This window comes from Apodemus sylvaticus, chromosome 15 (genome assembly GCF_947179515.1).
Source record: "Apodemus sylvaticus chromosome 15, mApoSyl1.1, whole genome shotgun sequence".
In the NCBI taxonomy this organism is placed as follows: Eukaryota; Metazoa; Chordata; class Mammalia; order Rodentia; family Muridae; genus Apodemus; species Apodemus sylvaticus.
This window is the reverse complement of record NC_067486.1, coordinates 9054363-9075376: the sequence shown is the minus strand read 5'-3', so window position 1 is coordinate 9075376 and position 21014 is coordinate 9054363. Positions and strand designations below refer to the sequence as shown.

General features: G+C 37.7%; 3 protein-coding genes across 3 annotated transcripts; all 3 read left to right on the top strand.

Annotated features, from left to right (window-relative positions):
* Window positions 1-382: 382 nt before the first annotated feature.
* On the top strand, window positions 383-541 carry LOC127665960 (keratin-associated protein 20-2-like). Its single transcript, XM_052158592.1, has one exon. It carries the CDS (start codon window positions 383-385, stop codon window positions 539-541), a length of 159 nt encoding a protein of 52 aa, XP_052014552.1.
* A 4925-nt stretch (window positions 542-5466) lies between these two features.
* LOC127665952 (keratin-associated protein 20-2-like) lies at window positions 5467-5634 on the top strand. The gene has a single exon (XM_052158586.1). The coding sequence runs from the start codon at window positions 5467-5469 to the stop codon at window positions 5632-5634; it is 168 nt and encodes a 55-aa protein (XP_052014546.1).
* An 8673-nt stretch (window positions 5635-14307) lies between these two features.
* LOC127665942 (keratin-associated protein 20-2-like) lies at window positions 14308-14496 on the top strand. Its single transcript, XM_052158574.1, has one exon. It carries the CDS (start codon window positions 14308-14310, stop codon window positions 14494-14496), a length of 189 nt encoding a protein of 62 aa, XP_052014534.1.
* Window positions 14497-21014: the final 6518 nt, after the last annotated feature.

Genomic DNA, 21014 nt, shown 5'->3' with positions numbered 1-21014 from the left:
TTGTTTGGTCAGGTAATGAAATTCAACATATGTAAAAAGAAGAACAACATTTAAGGATCTATATCACCTAAAGGGATAATGTGCTGTGTTCTGTGTTCTCCATGAAGAATTAACTGGAGACCTGAAAATTGTACCAGATCCATTATTTGACCCTAAGATCCTGAGGTATGAGCACAAGTATCTCAGCTATGCAATTTTGTCTGTCTAGTAACTCTCCACACTCATGATGTTTTATAAAGCACAGCACAGAGATGTGTGACACTATAATCCCTGTGGTTTCCCCAACAATAAACCAGGTATATAAAAGGTCCTTGGCTGTTGATGACAACCAGATTCAAGGAACCTACACCCGTCCTCTTCTGAGCAGTCCACTCCTGACAGCATGTGTTTCTACGGCAGCTACTATGGAGGCCTGGTCTATGGCTATGGTGGCCTAGGCTATGGCTGTGGCTGTGGCTATGGCTGTGGCTATGGTGGTTATGGTTATGACTGTTGTCGTCCATGCTACTGTAGAAGGTACTGGTCCTACGGCTTCTACTGAGGAGATTCAGCAGCTGCTCACTCCACCTTTCTTCACTTCAGATGTCATTAAATATCTACATAAATCCCAACCTTAATCCATACTCTCTGAGGAAGAATACGTGAAACATAACATGCTCACCCAATTTCTCTTTTTTTAATTTGACTAAAGTGACATTTTCAGCAAAACTCTTCATTCCCATCATAATGCCTTTTATATTGATCTCCTTGTATTTTTCCCATTCTCTGAATGTATACATATACTTTAAAATAAAGTATGTATTTGAAAATTACTTTTTTTTACTTTGTATTTTTACTTTTTTAAAATTTGTTTTACTAAATTTAAGTGATATGTTTCTGAATTTATACCTGTTTGGTTGTACACAAGTGATGATTTTAGGACAGACATGACAATATTAAATGGGGAAGGAAAGGAAGCAAGAGAGTAGAGAGAATGAAATGTTCTTTTATTTTATTCATTTACATTGCCAATGGTAAAACCTTTCCCAATTTCCCCCTCCCAAAAGCCCCCCTCCCCAACGATTCCCTACCCGTCCTCCCTCCTCCCTCCCCCTGCCTCCATGTATATGTCCCTCTACCCAACACAGTCCCCCCTCCCCGCCAACTTTTCCCCCATCTGTTTCCCTTTGTTGTGGCTCTATTGAGCCTTTACCTGACCAAAGACCACTCCTCCCACTGATGCCCCAAAAGGCATTCCTCTGCCACATTTTTGGCTGGAACACATTTTTTAATCATCTTCCTATTTTTACTACCCTGGTATCACAATGAATCTAGGAGTGCAAGATCTTTCTCAAAGATCAAATCTTTCTGTCTACATCTTAATTTGGAGGACTAATACAAGTAAGTTCTCACGATACTTTGCAATCTCCACAGTACATCCTATAAATGTCACTATACATGATCTCCTCTGTAAGGGCTTTCCTTTACGTGTTCTCTAACACACATTTTCCTTCTAATATCCGTTTTATTAATAAGTGTAAAGAACAGTATCCCTGTGACTTTAACTTCCAATTTTGAAAATTCATCTTTGGTCATCTGTAGATTTTCTGTAGGAAAATGATGATTCTATAAATATTTTAATATCAATTAATTTTCTTCATGCTGTATTTTTAAACTTTCTATTCTTTCTATAGAATAGCTTGTGTATTGTGTGACTATGTAGAACCATTTATATGGGTACAATTAGACTTTTCTATTTTCTTACTGTTATTTGAGTTTTGAACTTACATTCAATTATTTATAAAAATATGAAAAAATAATTTGTACTATGTATTTTGTATTAGTTCTTAGAAAATGTCATGCAGCTGGGTGGTGGTGGCACACACCTGTAATCCCAGCAATCTGGGAGACAGAGGCAGGAGGATTTCTGAGTTCAAGGCCGAGACAGAGGCAGGAGGATTTCCGAGTTCAAGGCCAGTCTAGTATACAGAGTGAGTTAGGACAGCCAGAGCTATACAGAGAAACCCTGTCTCGGAAAAAGAAAAAAGAAAATCTCATGCAATGTATTTGGATAGAATTCATATATTTTCCCTTCTCTTCTCAGAATCACTCACTATATGCCCTGAGTTCTTTACATCCCTGAAACTCAGCTGTCCAATTTTCAATGCCAATGCTCTCTACATGGGGTAGCCATCACCTAAAAGAATACTTGACCTACCCTGGGCCATAATCCTAAAAGAAATGACTCTCCACCTCCTAACAGCTACCAAATAGTAACAACTCCTTAGATAAGAGTAGGAATGTATATCCACATCTTGACACCATGAAGAATAATTTCTGGCTTAAACTTGCACAGGTCTTGTGCATGCTATCACTACTCTGTAAGATCCTACAAGCAGCTGCCTGCTGTGTATAGACAACACTGTGTCCTGTACTCATCAGTACTTCTCTCAAGTAGAGCTGATAACACCACTCCCTTATTCTGTGCACTTTGACCATTTTGGATCTCTGTGATAACCACCACCATGCATAAGGCATGCATCCGCTCAAAGTTGAAAGGTTCACTAAGCTAAGGATATAACTGTAGAGAGATCATTTTGTATATTGTATGGGTGCCTCACCTGTCACTTAGTAAGTCAATGGTTTATGGCTTAGGTGGGATATAGAGGTGGAATATTGGGAGGAGAAAGAATTTGGGAGAGAAGGAGGCAGGGAGAGGAGACAGAAAAGAGGTGAGGAGAGGGACACATGGACACATGGAGCCTGAGTATAGGTAAACAGCCACATGGCAAAATGTAGGTTAAAATCATTCCCAAGGAAAAGGAAGGAGATCAATACACTAGGAAAGGCTTGATGCAGCAATGTAAGGGATTACCAGGACAGAGAAGTAGGAGGGGTTGATTGATGAATGGGCAGAGGGAAGAGGGCTTATGGGACTTATGGGGAGGGGGAACTGGGAAAGGGGAAATCATTTGGAATGTAAACAAAGAATGTAGAAAATTAAAAAAGGTTGAAAACAAAAAAAGTATACTGAGTATATTAATTTATACATTTCAAATAAGTGAATTATTTGGTTTGTGATTATATCTCAGTAAAGCTATGTAAATTTTAAAAAACAGTTAAGTTGAAAAATATAAGGACTTGTAAGCAACTTTTGAAGTAACTATGGAGTAGTTACTTGTGTATTGTATTAAAATTTGACTGTTTTGCTTAAAAAATGGGTATCTTTAGTTATGATCTAGTCAGGGTAGAGTCTAGCTATATGGCCAAGGTATTTGCAAATATAATTTGTGTCTGAGTCTTATTTCTGGAAGCATGAGGCTGGGAGGCAGACATTGGGCCTAACTCCAACTTATAACATTATCTTAGGAGTTTTCCTAAACCTGTATGTACATGTGTTTCATGTGTGTATGTGCATGTATATGTATATGTGTATGTGTATGTGTATGTGTATGTGTATGTATGTGTAATGTACTTGTGTGGTGTAAGTATACAGGTGTTTGAATGAATGAATGAATGGATATTTAGAGTTGCTGAATGAGCACCTTGTGAAATGTTCTTTGCACAATCTACCTACCTTATTCCTATGAGATTGGCCATATCAGGGATCAATACACTAGGTTGACAATGAGTAAATCATAGTAACCTTCTTGCATTCTACCATGTAGCATTGACGTGTATAACGTAAACAATCCTAATATTTTACTTGGGATCCAGTGATTTTCAACTATGTCTGCATGCTTCTACAGTAGTTACTCTTATCCACTGACCCATTTCCTGTGCTGTTGGACAAACTTGTAAAGTTTTATGTTTATCTTTTATCTGCAAAGCTAACTTGACCACAATTTAAACAAAAGGCTATGAATACTTACTTTGGTTCAACCACTCAACCATAATGCCTTTAACAGTGACACCTATAAGACTTTAACATGGCCTTTCAAAGGGAATTGCATAGCACATACAGCTTATACATATAAATGGTCTTATATTTACTGTTGATTTTAAAAGCAAGATGCAATAAAACAAAGTGCTCAAGAATAAATCCAAACACATTAACATAAGATAGCAACTACCCACCAAGTAACAAATAAAAAAAACCAATAATAAGCATATTGTTCATAAGAAAGACTCAAGCAAGAGGCATAATCTTCAATATACGATTCACTTAAAGTAACAAAATAATTTGACTCAGGTCTTCCACCATTTAAATCATTACACATCATATCACTAAAGTTATATTCAGTCAATCAGCCTTTATCAACTCAGCTTCTTTTCAAGAGTTCTTTGTTCATAATGTATATAGCTAAATTAAGGAAGATCATGAGTTTTGGTCACAGATACCACCTTTAGTCTTGAAAAAGTATATTCACCTGATGTAAATGTTGTCTTGGAAGCTTAATACGGAATAGGCTCAGCCTTTTTAGTTCTTTGTGAACACAGGATGGCTGGCTCAAATCAGCTGTTGTGGATCAAACTCCTCTTCATTATCACTGATTCAAACTGGCTTCTCTCTGCTTCTCACTGAATTGCTCTGCTTTGCCTCAAACTAATCCTAGCAATGTTTTTTTTTTTTTTTAATCTTCTGGCTTCAACTGCCTCTGATGACCTGCACTGAACTCCATGAACTCACAAATGAACTCAACTCCACTGCACTATACATACTTCACCAATTCCCAACTGACTACATGGAACTCAACTTCATTCAACTAAACCAACCTAATTGACTACCAGCTGACTGACTGCTCCCTCAGTACATGTTCTGACATTCTCTATAGTCACAAGATAAATGCTTGGGAACTTGCTAATGTGCCCATAGTTTCCACAACCACAAAGTACATTAATGGTGTCAAAAAACATCTAATGCTTATAGAAGAGTTTTTCTCACTTTGCTATAACCTGTCATCTTGATGTAATCAGCCAAGTGTTTTAAACATGTTATTTTATTACTTTATTCTATTACTATAAAATTGTTACCTTATTCGACCATGATATTTAAGGAAACCTCAATCTGCATTCTTGATCCATGTTCTTTCATGTTTACTTTAGAATAAACCAACATGTATTCATTTGAAAATAAAATGAAATAACAAAATAAGCAGGAAAAAACAAGCTTATTTCATTGGGGTAAAAACACAGCATGTGTAAAAAGAAAATAACTATGTAATGATTAAAATTATTTGAGAAGATCATGAGCTGTATTCTATAAACCACATGAAGAATCACCTAGAGACTTGAAAATTTAGTCAGACCCATTATTTGACCATGAGATCCTGAGATAAGAGCACAAGTATCTCAGCTATGCAGCATTGTGTGTACAGTAAATCACAACACTCATAATGCTTTCGTGCAGAGATGTGTGACACTATAGTGCCTGTGGTTTACCCAACAACAACCCAGATATATAAAAGGCCCTTGGCAGATGGTAACACCGAGACTCCAGAAACATACTGCTTATCTTCCTCTGAACACTACACTGCTTAAAAAAATATGTGTTACTATGGTGGATACTATGGAGGCCTGGCCTATGGCTATGGTGGCCTAGGCTATGGCTATGGTGGCTATGGCTATGGCTGTGGCTGTGGCTATGGTAGCTATGATTATGGTTGTTGCCGCCCACTCGGCTGTAGAAGGTTCTGGTCCTGTGGCTTCTACTGAGGAGATTCAGCAGCTGCTAACTCCAAATTTCTGTATTTCAGAGGTTCTTAAATATCTCCATAAATTACCACCTTAATTTAAAATCTTTGAGGAATAATAGGGGAACAATAACGTGCCCACCCCACTCTTCCTCTTTAATCAGATTAAATGAATATTTGTAGCAAAGCACTTTATTCTCATCATAATGACTTATAAAATGTGAGAAGCTTGTATTTCTCATATATGTGCTTTAAATAAAGTAATTTGTATAAAATAATTGTTTTCATTGTTTTACTAAATGTGAGATGTATATTTCTGAATTTATATTGATTTGATTTTACATATGAGATTTGTCTGTGTACAAATGTAAATGTATAAAAGGGAGAAGGAAAGAGAACAAGAGTTCAGTTAGGACAGCTATTTTCTCAAGAAAGGGTAGCTGTCCATTTAGGTTTAGTTTAACTACCCAGTGCCACACCCCTAGAGAAACTGATTCTCTACCTACTAACAGCTACCAAATAGCAACAGACCCTTATGTAAAAGTAGGATTGTAGGCCCACATCCTGATACCATGTTGGAATTTTCCTGCCTTGAGCTTGCACAGATTTTGTGCGTTTTCCTCCCGTCGCTGTGAGTTCATAGGAGCAGCTTCCTGCAGTGTCTGGAAAACACAGTTTCCTTGTAGTCATCTGTTGATTCCTCAGGTAGAGGTGAGAGTACCACACCCTTAGTCTGTGCATTTTCTCCAGTTTGAGATCTCTGTGATAATCACAATACACTCCAAATTGGGGGTGTTCCTCTGTTCAAAGCTGGGAAGTTCTCTAATCAAAATATATAAAAATATCCTTAGGAGTTTTTCTTTAAAAACTCTTGGTGTATTTATCAGAACACAAGTAGTAGGATCTCACTTAGGGTCTGTTTGCAGGATCTTGTCCAAATAATAGTGCCAGGTTCCGTTACATCTGTCTTTTGAACATAAATTCAATCAGAAAGGGGTGATATATTTTATGGATATTTTTGGCCCAATATAGGTCAATTCAATTTTTAATGTACAATCAATATGTATAACAATATTATTTATATCAAATTCCATTGATCAATACATCTATTTTTAAAGTCAGTACCATGGTGCTTGTTAATATAGCTTCATAAAAATCAAAGTATGTGTAAGTGCCATGTGTTTATATACAGAATATGTATATGGGAACTTCTACAAAGGCAAGGAGATTTCCATGCAACTTTCATGTGAGATCCTTAGTGTTAATTATCCCTCCTTACCTCCTTTCCATCAAGTAGCCTACTGAACCATTCTTGTTCCATTATAACTTTTGCCCCTTGACATCACTCTATTTTATCTCAAATCCACTCATAGCCTTCCCCACTTAGGCACATGCATATGTTACTGATATGTTGACGACTACAAGGCTGTAATAGTAAACAGCATGATACTGACATTAAAAACAGAAGGACTGATCTATGGAATATGATGAAATATATGAACAACCTGACAGAGGAAATTACTGTTGGAAATAACCAAGGACTTAAGAACAACAACTGTGACCTCATGAGACTAGAAAGCTCTATATAATAGAGCCCATCATCATTCAAAGAAAGAGGGGTCAGAAATTACAGGGTAAAACTTTAACTTCTATACATCAAATGAAAGTTTAGTATCTAGAATACACAAAGAACTCAAAAATCTAAAATCAAGAAAACAAACTACTTGAATATTAAAAAGAATGTGGAATTAAACAGGATTCTCTCAGATGATGAAATATAAATGAAAAAGGAAAAATATTAAAAATTATTCAGTGTGATTGGACATCAGAAAAATACAAATCAAACTACTTTGAAATTTATTCTTACCTCAGTCAGAATGGCTAAAATAAAAAACACAATTGACTAAAGATGGTGGTGTGGACTCAAAAAAAGAGATAGATAGATAGATAGATAGATAGATAGATAGATAGATAGATACATACATACATACATACATACATACATACATACATAGACAGACAGATAGATGATAGATAATAGATAGATAGATAATAGATGATAGATGGAGATGGAGATAGATATAGATAGATATAGATACAGAGATAGAGATATAGAAAGAGATAGAGATAGAGATTATAGGTATTTCAAGTTGTATGAATGTGTACACCACTGTAGAAATTGGCTTGAAGCTTCCTCTGGGTAAAAACTGCAAATTACGTTCTTAGTCTACCAAATCCAGATAGCTCCTCAGAGCATAGTACAAAATGAACGAAGGACGCTGTTTATGGCTTCCCCTTCTCTGAGCTTGTCTGAGGAGCCTGATGACCCACACCCACTACCTGTGGAAGGTTGAGTATTCCTTGGCAAACCTAAAAGTTCAAATACCTCTTTCCTGATAAGAACACACCCAGCAAGTATCTGGGACTCCTGGAATGTCTCTTCCTACAAATGAGACATCCACCCTGAAACCTCCTCCTTACTCTCTACAGTATATATATATATATATATATATATATATATATATATATCCCTGATTTAGCCACAACAAAAAATATGAGCACAAGCTAAGATTCTGTAAGAGAACTATTTCATAAAAATCCTCAGTGAAGGACTTCTGGTCCTGCATGCATTCCCAGCCTGACCAGTTTACTGTAGAGTCAACACATTCTGGAGTTACCTTCTTCCTTCCAGCCTAGTGTGCAGAGGCTCCTGTACACCAGAGGAGAAGAAATGGAAGAAAAACAGCTGATCCCCAGCATGCACAGAGCTGACAAGTATGCCACAGGTTCCTAAACAAACAAACAATGTCAAATATATTAACAACAAATATAAAAATGCATCTACTAAATGATCCAGCTATGCCATTCTTGGCCATATAAACATAACTGCTTATCCATGATCATTCCTGCTCTATTCAATATATCTAGGAAACAGGGACAGCCTTGATTTCCATTACAGATAAATGTATATTAAAACAATGTTCCATTTACACAATTGAACACAGTTGACCTAAAAGTCAAATGTCACAGATTTTGTGGATGTGAGCTTGGAATCTTCAAATATATATTCCCTTTATAATACCCTATATAATAATGCTATAAAAGTTTTTTGTATTGACATGTACATTTAGTCATTTCATTTAAAATTTGATGTATGGTATTAGATGCAGGCACTTTCCTTCTGCCTCTATACATACAATTGTTTTGGTATACAATGGACACAACTATCCCACTGGAAGTATTTGTGGTTGCAAAGGAATTATAAAATTGTCCAATAGCTGTTTACCATGCCATCACCTCATTAACATAGATTATTCTCTGTGTCAGTCTAGCTGACTAAATGCTTAACTATATATAACTTATTTGAATCAACCTATGATTTGGTAAATTTATAAAAAGTTAAAAGTTCAAATCTTTCAAATATGTTTTTCACCATTCAAAACAGTATCTCCTCCATCAGCTACAAACTGAGACAAAGTGCTATATCTTCTCTGGTTTCTCTTAAGCAATCCAGACAGTTTCTTTTGTTTTTTCTTCATGTTTTGCTTTTTTTTATAGGACTACGGAGGGTACCTAATGCTTGTGATAGCTATGTAAGCATATCATGAAGCATATTCTGGTAATTGTCCACAATAATTCTCTGAATAGGTACATGTATGTGAATGTGTATATGTATGTATGTAAGTATGTATGTATTTATGTATGTATATATGAATGTATGCATATATGTATGCATGAAAATATGTGTGTATATATGCATGTATGCATTTTGTGTCATATATATGTTCAGTGAACATACAAATATGTTTCAGTAGATGACTGATGTGCATAGATTAAAAAATGAGATAATTTTTCAGGTACTTTGCTTGCTCTACCAATTTTATTCCCATAAGGGAATAAAACACCAAATTGATTTCCAAAGTTGTTGTCCACGTTTACACTCTGACTAGCAATGGCGAAGTGCTGACCTTGCTCCTTGTCCTCACCAGAATGTGCCATTACTTCAGTTTTTTATTTTTGCCATTCTAACCAGTATAAGATGGAATTTCAGAGTCAGTTTGATTTGCCTTTCTCTGATGGCTAAAAATGTTGAACACTTCTTCTAATTCTTCTTAGCCAATCAAGATTCCTTTGCTGAGAATTCTATTAGGTCTGTATCCCATTTTTTAAAATGGGATTTTTGGGTTGATGTTGTCTAACTTCTTGAGTTCTTTATGTATTTTGCATATTAGCTGCCTTAGGGTTTAAATCTCTGTGAAGAGATACCATGATCAAGGCCACTGTCAGACACCATGACCAAGGCCACTGTCAGACACCATGACCAAGGCCATTGTCAGAAATAGGTAACCCTGTTTGGAGTTCTGGAACATCAGGCCCATAAACCTCTAAATATTACAGGTAGGTGCCATTCTATTGTTTACTTTCAGAACAAGATTGCAAGATCCTTTTGAAGAATTAGGTGAGGCACAAAACATGTACAGAATATCAAGAATTCAATCTTGTCCTAACCTTGAAGCCTCCGCCTCACTCCTCCCATTGTGTAGTTGTCATAGTGCTGAATTGTAGTATGGACAATACTGGAAGATAAAATGCATGATCATTTTTAAGTACCTGTGAGCTAAAATATGGACTGGACTGTTAATACTTGTGCACAGTTATAATAGGCACATGAACACCTTGGTTGTAGTCTACCCATTTCTTATTGAATTTAAGTTCACAAGACAGATGTCAACCAAGCCGGAGCCAAATTTGGATGAGAACATACAAACAGACACTAAGATAGATTATATTATTAGTATTCTGTCAAATAGATCTATTTTAGATAAACTCTTAAAGAAAACATCACGAATTCCTGGATACACAGTGCTGCATAGTTGAGATATTTGTGTCCTTCTTCAGGATCTCATGGTCAAATAATGGATTTGATACAATTTTCAGGTTTCCAGTTCCTTCTTCATGTAGTTCAGAGAATACAGCACACAATCCTCTCATGTAATATAAGTCATTACATAATTTTCTTCTTTTTACATACACTGATATTCATTATCCTATCTGTAACAGAAGATCTTTTTTAACCTTCTTTTTGTTACATTAAATGAATCTAATCTTGAGGATTATACTTTTTGAGTCTTATCAACAATAAGCTGATTATGGTTATATTATTTGTTATTTTGTGAGTAGTTGCTATCTTATGTTAATATGTTTTGATTTATTCCTAATAACTTGTTTTATTATATCCTGCTTTAAAAATAAACAGAAAACATGACTATTCTTATGCATAAACAAAATGTATTATGTACTTTCCTTTGGGAGCCCATGTAAAGATTTTGTAGGTGAAACTGTAAAGGGCATTCTGATTTTGTGTTTGCAGCAAGGTAAGTCTTTATTTATATACTTCATTTTACATCAATTAGCTCTTCAGAGAAACCATAGACATAACTTTATGAATTTAACCTTTGTTTGGACAGATGACTACTTACTGGGTGTATTCTCAAAATATGTCCTACTGGATCACAAAAAACTTGCCCAACTATGTTCATAGCAGCTCTGGTCATAATACCCCAAAACTGGAAATAGCCTATCTGTCCCTCTTTTGAGGAATGGAATAAAAAACATGGTAGATCTACACAATGGAATACTAAACAGCTAAAGGATATTAGCCATAAAATACAGGCTACAAAAACTACATTCCACAGATCCAAAGAAGCTAAAAAAGAAGGAAGACACAAGCAACAATGCTTGAATCTCATTTAGAAAGAAAAATAGTCACAGCATGTAGATGGAGTGACCTATCTAAGCTTGAGAAGGGATGGGAAGAGAAATGGAACTTTCAGGATCAGGTGTAGGAACAGTCAGGGAAGATGACCAGAGAATCATGAGAATGAATACAAATCTGCAGCTGTCGGGGCTGGGTGACTGGGGAAATCTTGAGAACATGGAAAAGACCTGGAGTGTGGCAGGCTCACAAGAATCAATGGTAGTGATCTTAGCTGAGATCTCTCAGCATTGGGGATATACAACCTGATGAGGCCACCTCCTGTAGTCAGGTAGGAACCTCTTTGGACCAATAGGGAAATGATTGTAGACACAAAAATTTCAACCTAAAATTTATCATGCCTACAAAAAAATGCAGGAATAGGAAATGGAGCAGAGGCTGTAGAAATGGCTAACCAATGACGAGTCCAACTTGAGATTTATCCCATGGGCAAGCACCAATCCCTGACACCTTTAATGATACTCTTATGCTTGCAGACAAAAGCCTAAAGTGACTGCCCTATGAGTAACTCCACCCAGTAGCTAACTCAGACAAAAACCTATAGCCAAACATTGCATAGAGCTTGGGGACTCTTATGGGAGAATTTGAGGAAGAATTGAGAGCCCTGAAGGGGAAAGGAACTTCTCAAGAAGACCAACAGAGTCAACTAACCTAGACACTTGAGGGCTCTCAGAAACTTAACCACCATCTAAAGAGTATATAAAAGCTGTGCTTAGCCACGCCACCACCACCACGAATGTAGCAGAGGTACAGCTCATTCTTCATATGGGTCCTGAACAACTGCAGAACAACAGGCAGAAGGGGTTGTCCCTAACACTCCTGCCTGACTGTGGAATTCATTCCCCTAGCTTGGATGTCTTATATGGTCTAAATAAAAGAATAAGGACCTAGTCCTGCGGAGACTTTATGTGCCAGGGTTGGGAGTGATGTGAGGGAGAGTACTCAAGTCTCTCAGAGGAGAAGGGGAGATCGTATGGGGTTAGGGGAGACTGGGAGGAGAACATTGATTTGGATACAAAGTAAATAAAAATGTGTGTGTGTGTGTGTGTGTGTGTGTGTGTATGTGTGTGTGTGTTACACAGATTTCCATGAACCCTGAAACTGCCTGATCTCTTCTTTCTTCATATTTCTATACATAAAACTGTTTAATGTGCCAGACAACCATTTAATTCCACCAGTGGAGAGGTTGAATCAGGTAGAACTCTGTGACTTTGAGGCTTGCCTAACCTACAAAGCTAGTTACAAGACAACTAGGACTCTGTTACACATAGAAACTCTGTTTCCAAAATCCAAGAGAGACTGACAGACACAGATCGTCAACAGACAGAAAGACAGAGGAAAAGAGAAATGACTGGGATTTTTTTTAGCTAATAACCACAAAATTATATCACTGACAGTATTTGCAGGCCCAAAGAACATCAAATTGGACACTGCAAAATCAGAAGTAAATCTTCATAAAATTGTTCAAAAAGTATATTTACCATGTCACCTCATTTATATACACTTGTTGCTTTATAAAACTCCAAATTAAATGAAAACTACAAATATTTTATGTTACATATATTTTGATAAATTTGCAAAAAGTTTGAAATTTAAGTTTGTCAGTGATGCTTTTGACCCTTCATAGCAATACTCTCTCCATCAGCTACAAATGGAGAAACAGTTCATGTACCTGACTTGGTCTTTTTCAAAGAGACTATACAATTTGTTTTTGTTTATACTCTACTTTTGTTTTTGAGGGGAGTACACTGATAATTCCATCTAATTTTTGTGCAAGCTATGTATGCATACCCTGAAGCATATACTGGCAAATGTCCATAGGATTTCTGTGAGTGTGTATGTGTATGTACTTGGTATGTACATATAGATGTATACATGTATTTGTGCATAATATGTGTGGTATAAGCACACATGTGTTTGAGTAAGTTAATGGATATGTACAGTGGCTGAATGAACCCACTGTATTATGTTCAATTTGCTAGGTTAATAATAAGCAAGTCATAGTGATCCTTTTGTACTCTACCATGTAGCATTATGATATATAAATCCACCCAAAATTTAACTTGGGTTCTAGTGATTTTTAACTATGTACTCATGCATGTATAGCAAGTAATCTTATCCACTGACCTATTACCCCTGCCATTGTACAAACTCAGAAGTTTTCACATTTATCATATCTCTGCAAAGTTAACTTTACCATAATTTTAACAGGTTATAAATCCTTGCCTTGGTTCAACCACACAATCATAATGCCTTAAAAAGTTACAGCTACAAAACTTTCCCATGGCCTTTCAAAGGGAAACATATAGTTTATGAATATAAATGGTCTTACATTTTCAGTTATTTTAAAATCAAGGTGTAATAAAATAAAAGTTCTTAGAAACATATACAAACACATTAACATAGGAAGACAATTATCTACCAAGGAACAAATAACACAATGAATGATTAGGTCATTGTTCATGAGAAAGACTCAATAAGCATAATCCTCAAGATACGATTCAGTTACAATAACAAAATACTACAGAAAACACTGAATATTTTTTTATTGGGGGAATGAAAACATAGCATGTAGAAAAAAGAAGAAAACTATGTAATGCTTTATAAAATCTGAGAGAATCAATGAGCTGTATTCAATAAACTACATGAAAAATTTCCTAGAGACCTAAAAATTATGTCCAATCCATTACTTGACCCTGAGATCCTGAAGAAGGAACACAAATATCTCAACTATTTTAGCACTGTGTATACAGTAACTCATGATGTTTTCTGTAGCCCAGCCAAGAGGCGTGTGACACTATAATACCTGTGGTTTTCCCAAAAACAACCTGGGTGTATAAAAGGCCCTTGGGAGATAGTGACACCCAGACTCAAGGAACCCACTGCCTGTCTTCCTCTCTACACTCCACGCCTGACACCATGTGTTACTACGGCAGCTACTATGGAGGCCTGGGCTATGGCTATGGAGGCCTGGGCTATGGCTATGGTGGCCTAGGCTATGGCTATGGTGGCTATGGCTATGGCTGTGGCTGTGGCTATGGTAGCTATGGTTATGGTTGTTGCCGCCCACTCTGCTGTAGAAGGTTCTGGTCCTGTGGCTTCTACTGAAAAGATTCAGCAGCTGCTAACTCCAAATTTCTGTATTTCAGAGGTTCTTAAATATCTTCATAAATTACCACCTTAATTAAAAATCTTTGATATAGGGGAACCATAATGTGCCAACCCCACTCTTCCTCTTTAATCAGATTAAATGAATATTTGTATCAAAGCACTTTATTCTCATCATAATGACTTATAAAATGTGAGAAGCTTGTATTTCTCATTTATGTGCTTTAAATAAAGTAATTTGTATAAAATAATTGTTTCTCGTTGTTTTACTAAATGTGAGATGTATATTTCTGAATTTATATTGATTTGATTATACATATGAGATTTTTCTGTGTACAAATGTAAATGTATAAAAGGGAAAAGGAAAGAGAACAAGAGTTCAGTTAGGATAGCTCTGTTCTCAAGAGTGGGTAGCTGTCCACTGAGGTTTAGTTTAACTACCCAGTGCCACACACCTAGAGAAACTGATTCTCCACCTACTAGCAGCTACCAAATAGCAACAGACCTTTATGTAAAAGTAGGATTGTAGGCCCACATCCTGATACCATGTTGGTATTTTCCTGCCTTGAGCTTGCACAGATTTTGTGTGTTTTCTTCCTGTCGCTGTGAGTTCATAGGAGCAGCTCCCTGCTGTGTCTGGAAAACACAGTTTCCTTGTAGTCATCTGTTGATTCCTCAAGTAGAGGTGAGATTACCACACCCTTAGTCTGTGCATTTTCTCCAGTTTGAGATCTCTGTGATAATCAGAATACATTCCAAATTGGGAGTGTTATCTGCTCAAAGCTGGGAAGTTCTCTAATCTAAATATATAAAAATATCCTTAGGAGTTTTTCTTTTAAAACTCTTGGTGTATTTATCAGAACACAAGTAGTAGGATCTCACTTAGGGTCTGTTTGCAGGATCTTGTCCAAATAATAGTATGAGGTTCCGTTACATCTGTCTTTTGAACATAAATTCAATCAGAAAGGGATAGATTACTCCCAAACTCTTCATGTTGCTAGTACAGCTGTGCACATGTATTAACAGCCTAGTATAGATTTTTTTTAACTCACAGAAGTCACAGGTAGTTAAAAATAATGCAGTATTTTACGTTCCATTTGTGTCCATACTACCATTCAGCACAATGAAAGTTACACAATGGGGGTGAAGCTATGAGGCTAGGAGAAGCTTCAATTTTCCATGTTCTGTGTCTCACCTAAGTCTTCAACAACAGGGTTTTTGAACTGGTTATGGACGCAAACAACAGTATTGATCATGGACTGTAATATTTGTAGGTCTATGAGACCCCGCTAGTCAAGAATTCCTAAAGAGATAAACTATACCTGGAATATGCCTTTTATTATTTTAGCCTGTGATGTCTTCTAAGGATATTTTTGGCCCAATAAAAGTTAATTCAATTTTTAATGTACAATCAATATATATATCAATATGCATATATTTATTTCAAATTCCATTGATCAATACATCTATTTTTAAAGTCAGTACCATGGTGCTTGTTAATATAGCTTCATAAAAATCAAAGTATGTGTAAGAGGCCATGTGTTTATATACAGAATATGTATATGGGAGCATCTACAAAGGCAAGGAGATTTCGATGCAACTTTCATGTGAGATCCCTCCTTTCCTCCTTTCCATCAAGTAGCCTACTGAACCATTCTTGTTCCATTATAACTTTTGCCCCTTGACATCACTTTATTTTATCGCAAATCCACTCATAGCCTTCCCCACTTAGGCACATGCATATGTTACTGATATGTTGACGACTACAAGGCTATAATAGTAAACAGCATGATACTGACATTAAAAACAGATGGACTGATCTATAGAATATGATAAAATATATGAACAACCTGCCACAGAAAATTGCTTTTGGAAATAACCAAGGACTTAAGAACAACAACTGTGACCTCATGAGACTAGAAAGCTCTATATAAGAAGGCACATCATCGTTCAAAGAAAGATGGGTCAGAAATTACAGGGTAAAATTTTAACTTCTATACATCAAATGAAAGTTTAGTATCTAGAATACACAAAGAACTCAAAAATCTAAAATCAAGAAAACAAACTACTCAAATATTAAAAAGAGTGTGGAATTAAACAGGATTCTCTCAAATGATGAAATATAAATGAAAGAGGAAAATTTTAAAAATTATTCAGTATGATTGGACATCAGAAAAATACAAATCAAACTACTTTGAAATTTATTTTTACCTCTGTCAGAATGGCTAAAATAAAAAACACAATTGACTAAAGAGAGTAGTGTGGACTTGAAAAAAAGACATAGATAGATAGATAGATAGATAGATAGATACATACATACATACATACATACATACATACATACATACATAGATAATAGATAGATAGACGATAGATGGAGATGAAGATAGATATATATAGAGATAGATATGGAGATAGATATATAGAAAGAGATAGAGATAGAGATTATAGGTATTTCAAGTTGTATAAATGTGTACACCACTGTAGAAATTGGCTTTAAGCTTCCTCTGGGTAAACACTGCCAATTAACTTCTTAGTCTACCAAATCCAGATAGTTCCTCAGAGCATGGTACAAAATGAACGAAGGACTCCATTTATGGTTTCCCCTTTTCTGAGCTTGTCTGAGTAGCCTGATTACCCACACCCACTACCTGTGGAAGGTTGAATATTCCTTGGCAAACCTACAAGTTCAAATACCTCTTTCCTGATAATAACACACCCAACAAGTATCTGGGACTCCTGGAATGTCTCTTCCTACAAATGAGACATTCACAATACTTTAAATACTAGCCAATGATTTTCATCCACCCTGAAACCTCCTCCTTACTCTCTACACTATATATATATATATATATATATATATATATATATATATATATATATATATATATATATATCCCTGATTTACCCACAACAAAAAATATGAGCACAAGCTAAGATTCTGTAAGAGAACTATTTCATAAAAATCCTCAGTGAAGGACTTCTGGTCCTGCATGCATTCCCAGCCTGACCAGTTTACTGTAGAGGCAACACATTCGGGAGTTACCTTCTTCCTTCCAGCCTAGTGTGCAGAGGCTCCTGTACACCAGAGGAGAAGAAATGGAAGAAAAACAGCTGATCCCCAGCATGCACAGAGCTGACAAGTATGCCACAGGTTCCTAAACAAACAATCAATCTCAAATATATTAACAACAAATATAAAAATGCATCTACTGGGCGGCGGCGGCGGCGGCAGCAGCGGCAGCAGTGGCTGCTCCAGCTGAAGGGCCATCAGCAGTGGAACCAAGGCGTCACAGGGACCAGTTAGGCCCTGCGCCCACGACCACTGACCTTCGCTGACCAGCCGGACAGCAAGCAGCTGCAGTTGTGCGGCGCCTTTCCTGCACGGAGGCCACTTCAGAACTCGGCCTCCCACCAGTCAGGAGAGGAGGATCCATCTTGGTTCCGTACTCCAGGAATCGGACAGACTGAGGTACACAAACATAATCCGAGGCCAACACCGCGGTGGTCTGAGCCCGACGGGCGTTGGCCTGCACCCAGGCCCTGGGCGGGTCGGGGGGCCATCGGGGTGCCAACCCAACCAGGAGGTTTTTTGCCCAGGCCTGCGAGCGCGCCGCCGCCATTTTGCCTGCAGGACGACAGAGAGCTCAGGCGGGCAGACCTGTAACAGGCATAGCCTAAGGCTAACAAAGCGGGGGTCCAGGCCCCAAAAGGCACAGGACTGACCCCAAGAACTGGGCGGCTTGGTGGGCCATCTGTGAGTCAACCCGCCCAGGTGATTGTTAGCAAAGCAGACTCTCCCGGCGCTTTCAGGGAGCGCGGGCGCACACGCCCGCCATCCTAGTCACCTGGCAAACCCAATTAACAGTCAAAGCCGTAGGGGAACTTTGCTCGGACCTTGGCCTCCCAGGCTTTTGCCTGGACTCAGGGACTGGGCGGCCAGGCTAACCTTGTGTGCGATAGCCCGGTTGGCAGATCGGCTGCCCAGCGGAGTGAGCGGAACTCAGGGGAGGTCACAGTAGCATACACCGTCGGCACTCCCTGGGAGTGCACACGGGCTCCATCTGCTCCACAGACACAATCTGGGGCAAGGCCTCAGGCAGAAGCCCTTAGCTCTACTCTCTCCGCTTCCGGATCCAGATCAGTCTGGGCGGCAGCATTACATCTCCAAGTCCTGCAAGTGGCTAGCTGGGCTTCCGGGCGGCCAGCTGGGAGAAGTCAGTGTGCTCCAGTGAATCCAGCGGGCCCCAGCGGGAGCCTTCGGGTGCCTGCTTTGGGATCTGAACAGCCTGGGCAGCAGCACACTGTCTACAAGCAGTGCAGGAGGTAAGCTGTGCACCAGAGGCCAACTGGGAAGGGGCAGCTTGCACTGGTGAGTCCAGCACTGACAAGATAAACTAACACCAGTGAGATCTAGATGGCAAAAGGCAAACGCAGGAACGTCACTAACAGAAATCAAGGCAATATGGCAACATCTGAACCCAATTCTCCTCTACCAACATGTCCTGGATACCCCATCACACCAGTAAAACAAGATTTGGATTTAAAATCACTGGTCATGATGCTGGTACAGGAACACATGAAGGTCATACATAAAGAAATTCAGGAGACAATGGATCAAAAGGTAGAAGCCCTTGCAAGGGAAACACAAAAATCATTGAAAGAAATCCAGGAGAATACAAAAGCCAACAAGGAGGAAATGCAAAAAACACTTAAAGAAATACAGGAGAACTTTGCTCAACAGGCTGAGGTCATGAAAGACGAAACACAAAAATCTCTTAAAGAAATACAGGAGAACTTTGGTCAACAGGCTGAGCTCATGAAAGAGAAAACACAAAAATCTCTTAAAGAATTACAGGAAAACACAAACATGCAAGTGAAGGAGCTAAGCAAAACCATCCAGGATCTAAAATCAGAAGTAGAAACAACTAAGAGAACTCAAAGGGAGACAACTTTGGAGATAGAAAGCCTTGGGAAGAAATCAGGGGACAGAGATACAAATATCAACAACAGAATACAAGAGATAGAAGAAAGAATCTCAGATGCTGAAGATTCCATAGAAACCATGGACTCAACAGTTAAAGAAAATGCAAAATGCAAAAAGCTTGTAACCCAAAATATCCAGGAAATCCAGGACACAATGAGAAGACCAAACCTAAGGATTATAGGCATAGAGGAGAGTGAAGATTTACAACTTAAAGGGCCAGCAAATATCTTCAATAAAATTATGGAAGAAAACTTCCCTAACCTAAAGAGAGAGATGCCCATGAATATACAAGAAGCCTACAGAACTCCAAACAGACTGGACCAGAACAGAAATACTTCCCGTCACATAATAATCAAAACACCAAATGTTCTAAACAAAGAAAGAATACTAAAGGCAGTAAGAGAAAAAGGCCAAGTAACATATAAAGGAAGACCTATCAGAATCACAGCAGACTTTTCACCTGAGATTATGAAGGCTAGAAGGTCCTGGGCAGATCTCATGCAGACTCTAAGAGAACACAAATGCCAACCAAAACTACTATATCCAGCAAAACTCTCAATCACCGTAGATGGAGAAACTAAGATATTTCATCACAAAACCAAGTTTACCCAATATCTATCCACAAACCCGGCCCTAAAAAGGATAATAGGAGGACAACACCAATACAAGGAGGGAAACTTCACCCTGGAAAAAGCAAGATAGTAACCTTTCATCAAACCCAAAAGAAGTTAAGCATTCAAATTTAAAAAATAACGTCAAAAATGATAGGAAGTAACAATCACTATTCCTTAATATCTCTTAACATCAATGGACTTAATGCCCCAATAAAAAGACACAGACTAACTGAATGGATACGTAAACAGGACCCTACATTTTGCTGCTTACAGGAAACACACCTCAGGGTCAAAGACAAACACTACCTTAGAGTAAAAGGCTGGAAGACAATTTTACAAGCAAATGGTCTCAGGAAACAAGCTGGAGTAGCCATTTTAATATCAGATAAAATTGACTTTCAACCCAAAGTCATCAAAAGAGACCCTGAGGGACACTTCTTGCTGGTCAAAGGAAAAATACAAAAAGAAGAACTGACAATCCTGAACATCTATGCCCCAAATGTAAGGGCACCCTCTTTTGTAAAAGAAACTTTATTAAAACTAAAAGCACACATTGCACCTAACACAATAATTGTGGGTGACTTCAACACTGCACTTTCCTCAATGGACCGATCAGGAAAACAGAAACTAAACAGGGACACAATGAAACTAATTGAAATTTTGGACCAATTAGATTTAACAGATATATATAGAACATTCTATCCTAAAACAAAAGAATATACCTTTTTCTCAGCACCTCATGGTACCTTCTCCAAAATCGACCATATAATTGGTCACAAGACAGACCTCAACAAATATAAGAAGATAGAACTAATCCCATGCCTCCTATCTGATCACTATGGAGTAAAAGTGGTCTTCAATAGCAACAGAAACAACAGAAAGCCCACATACACGTGGAAACTGAACAATACTCTACT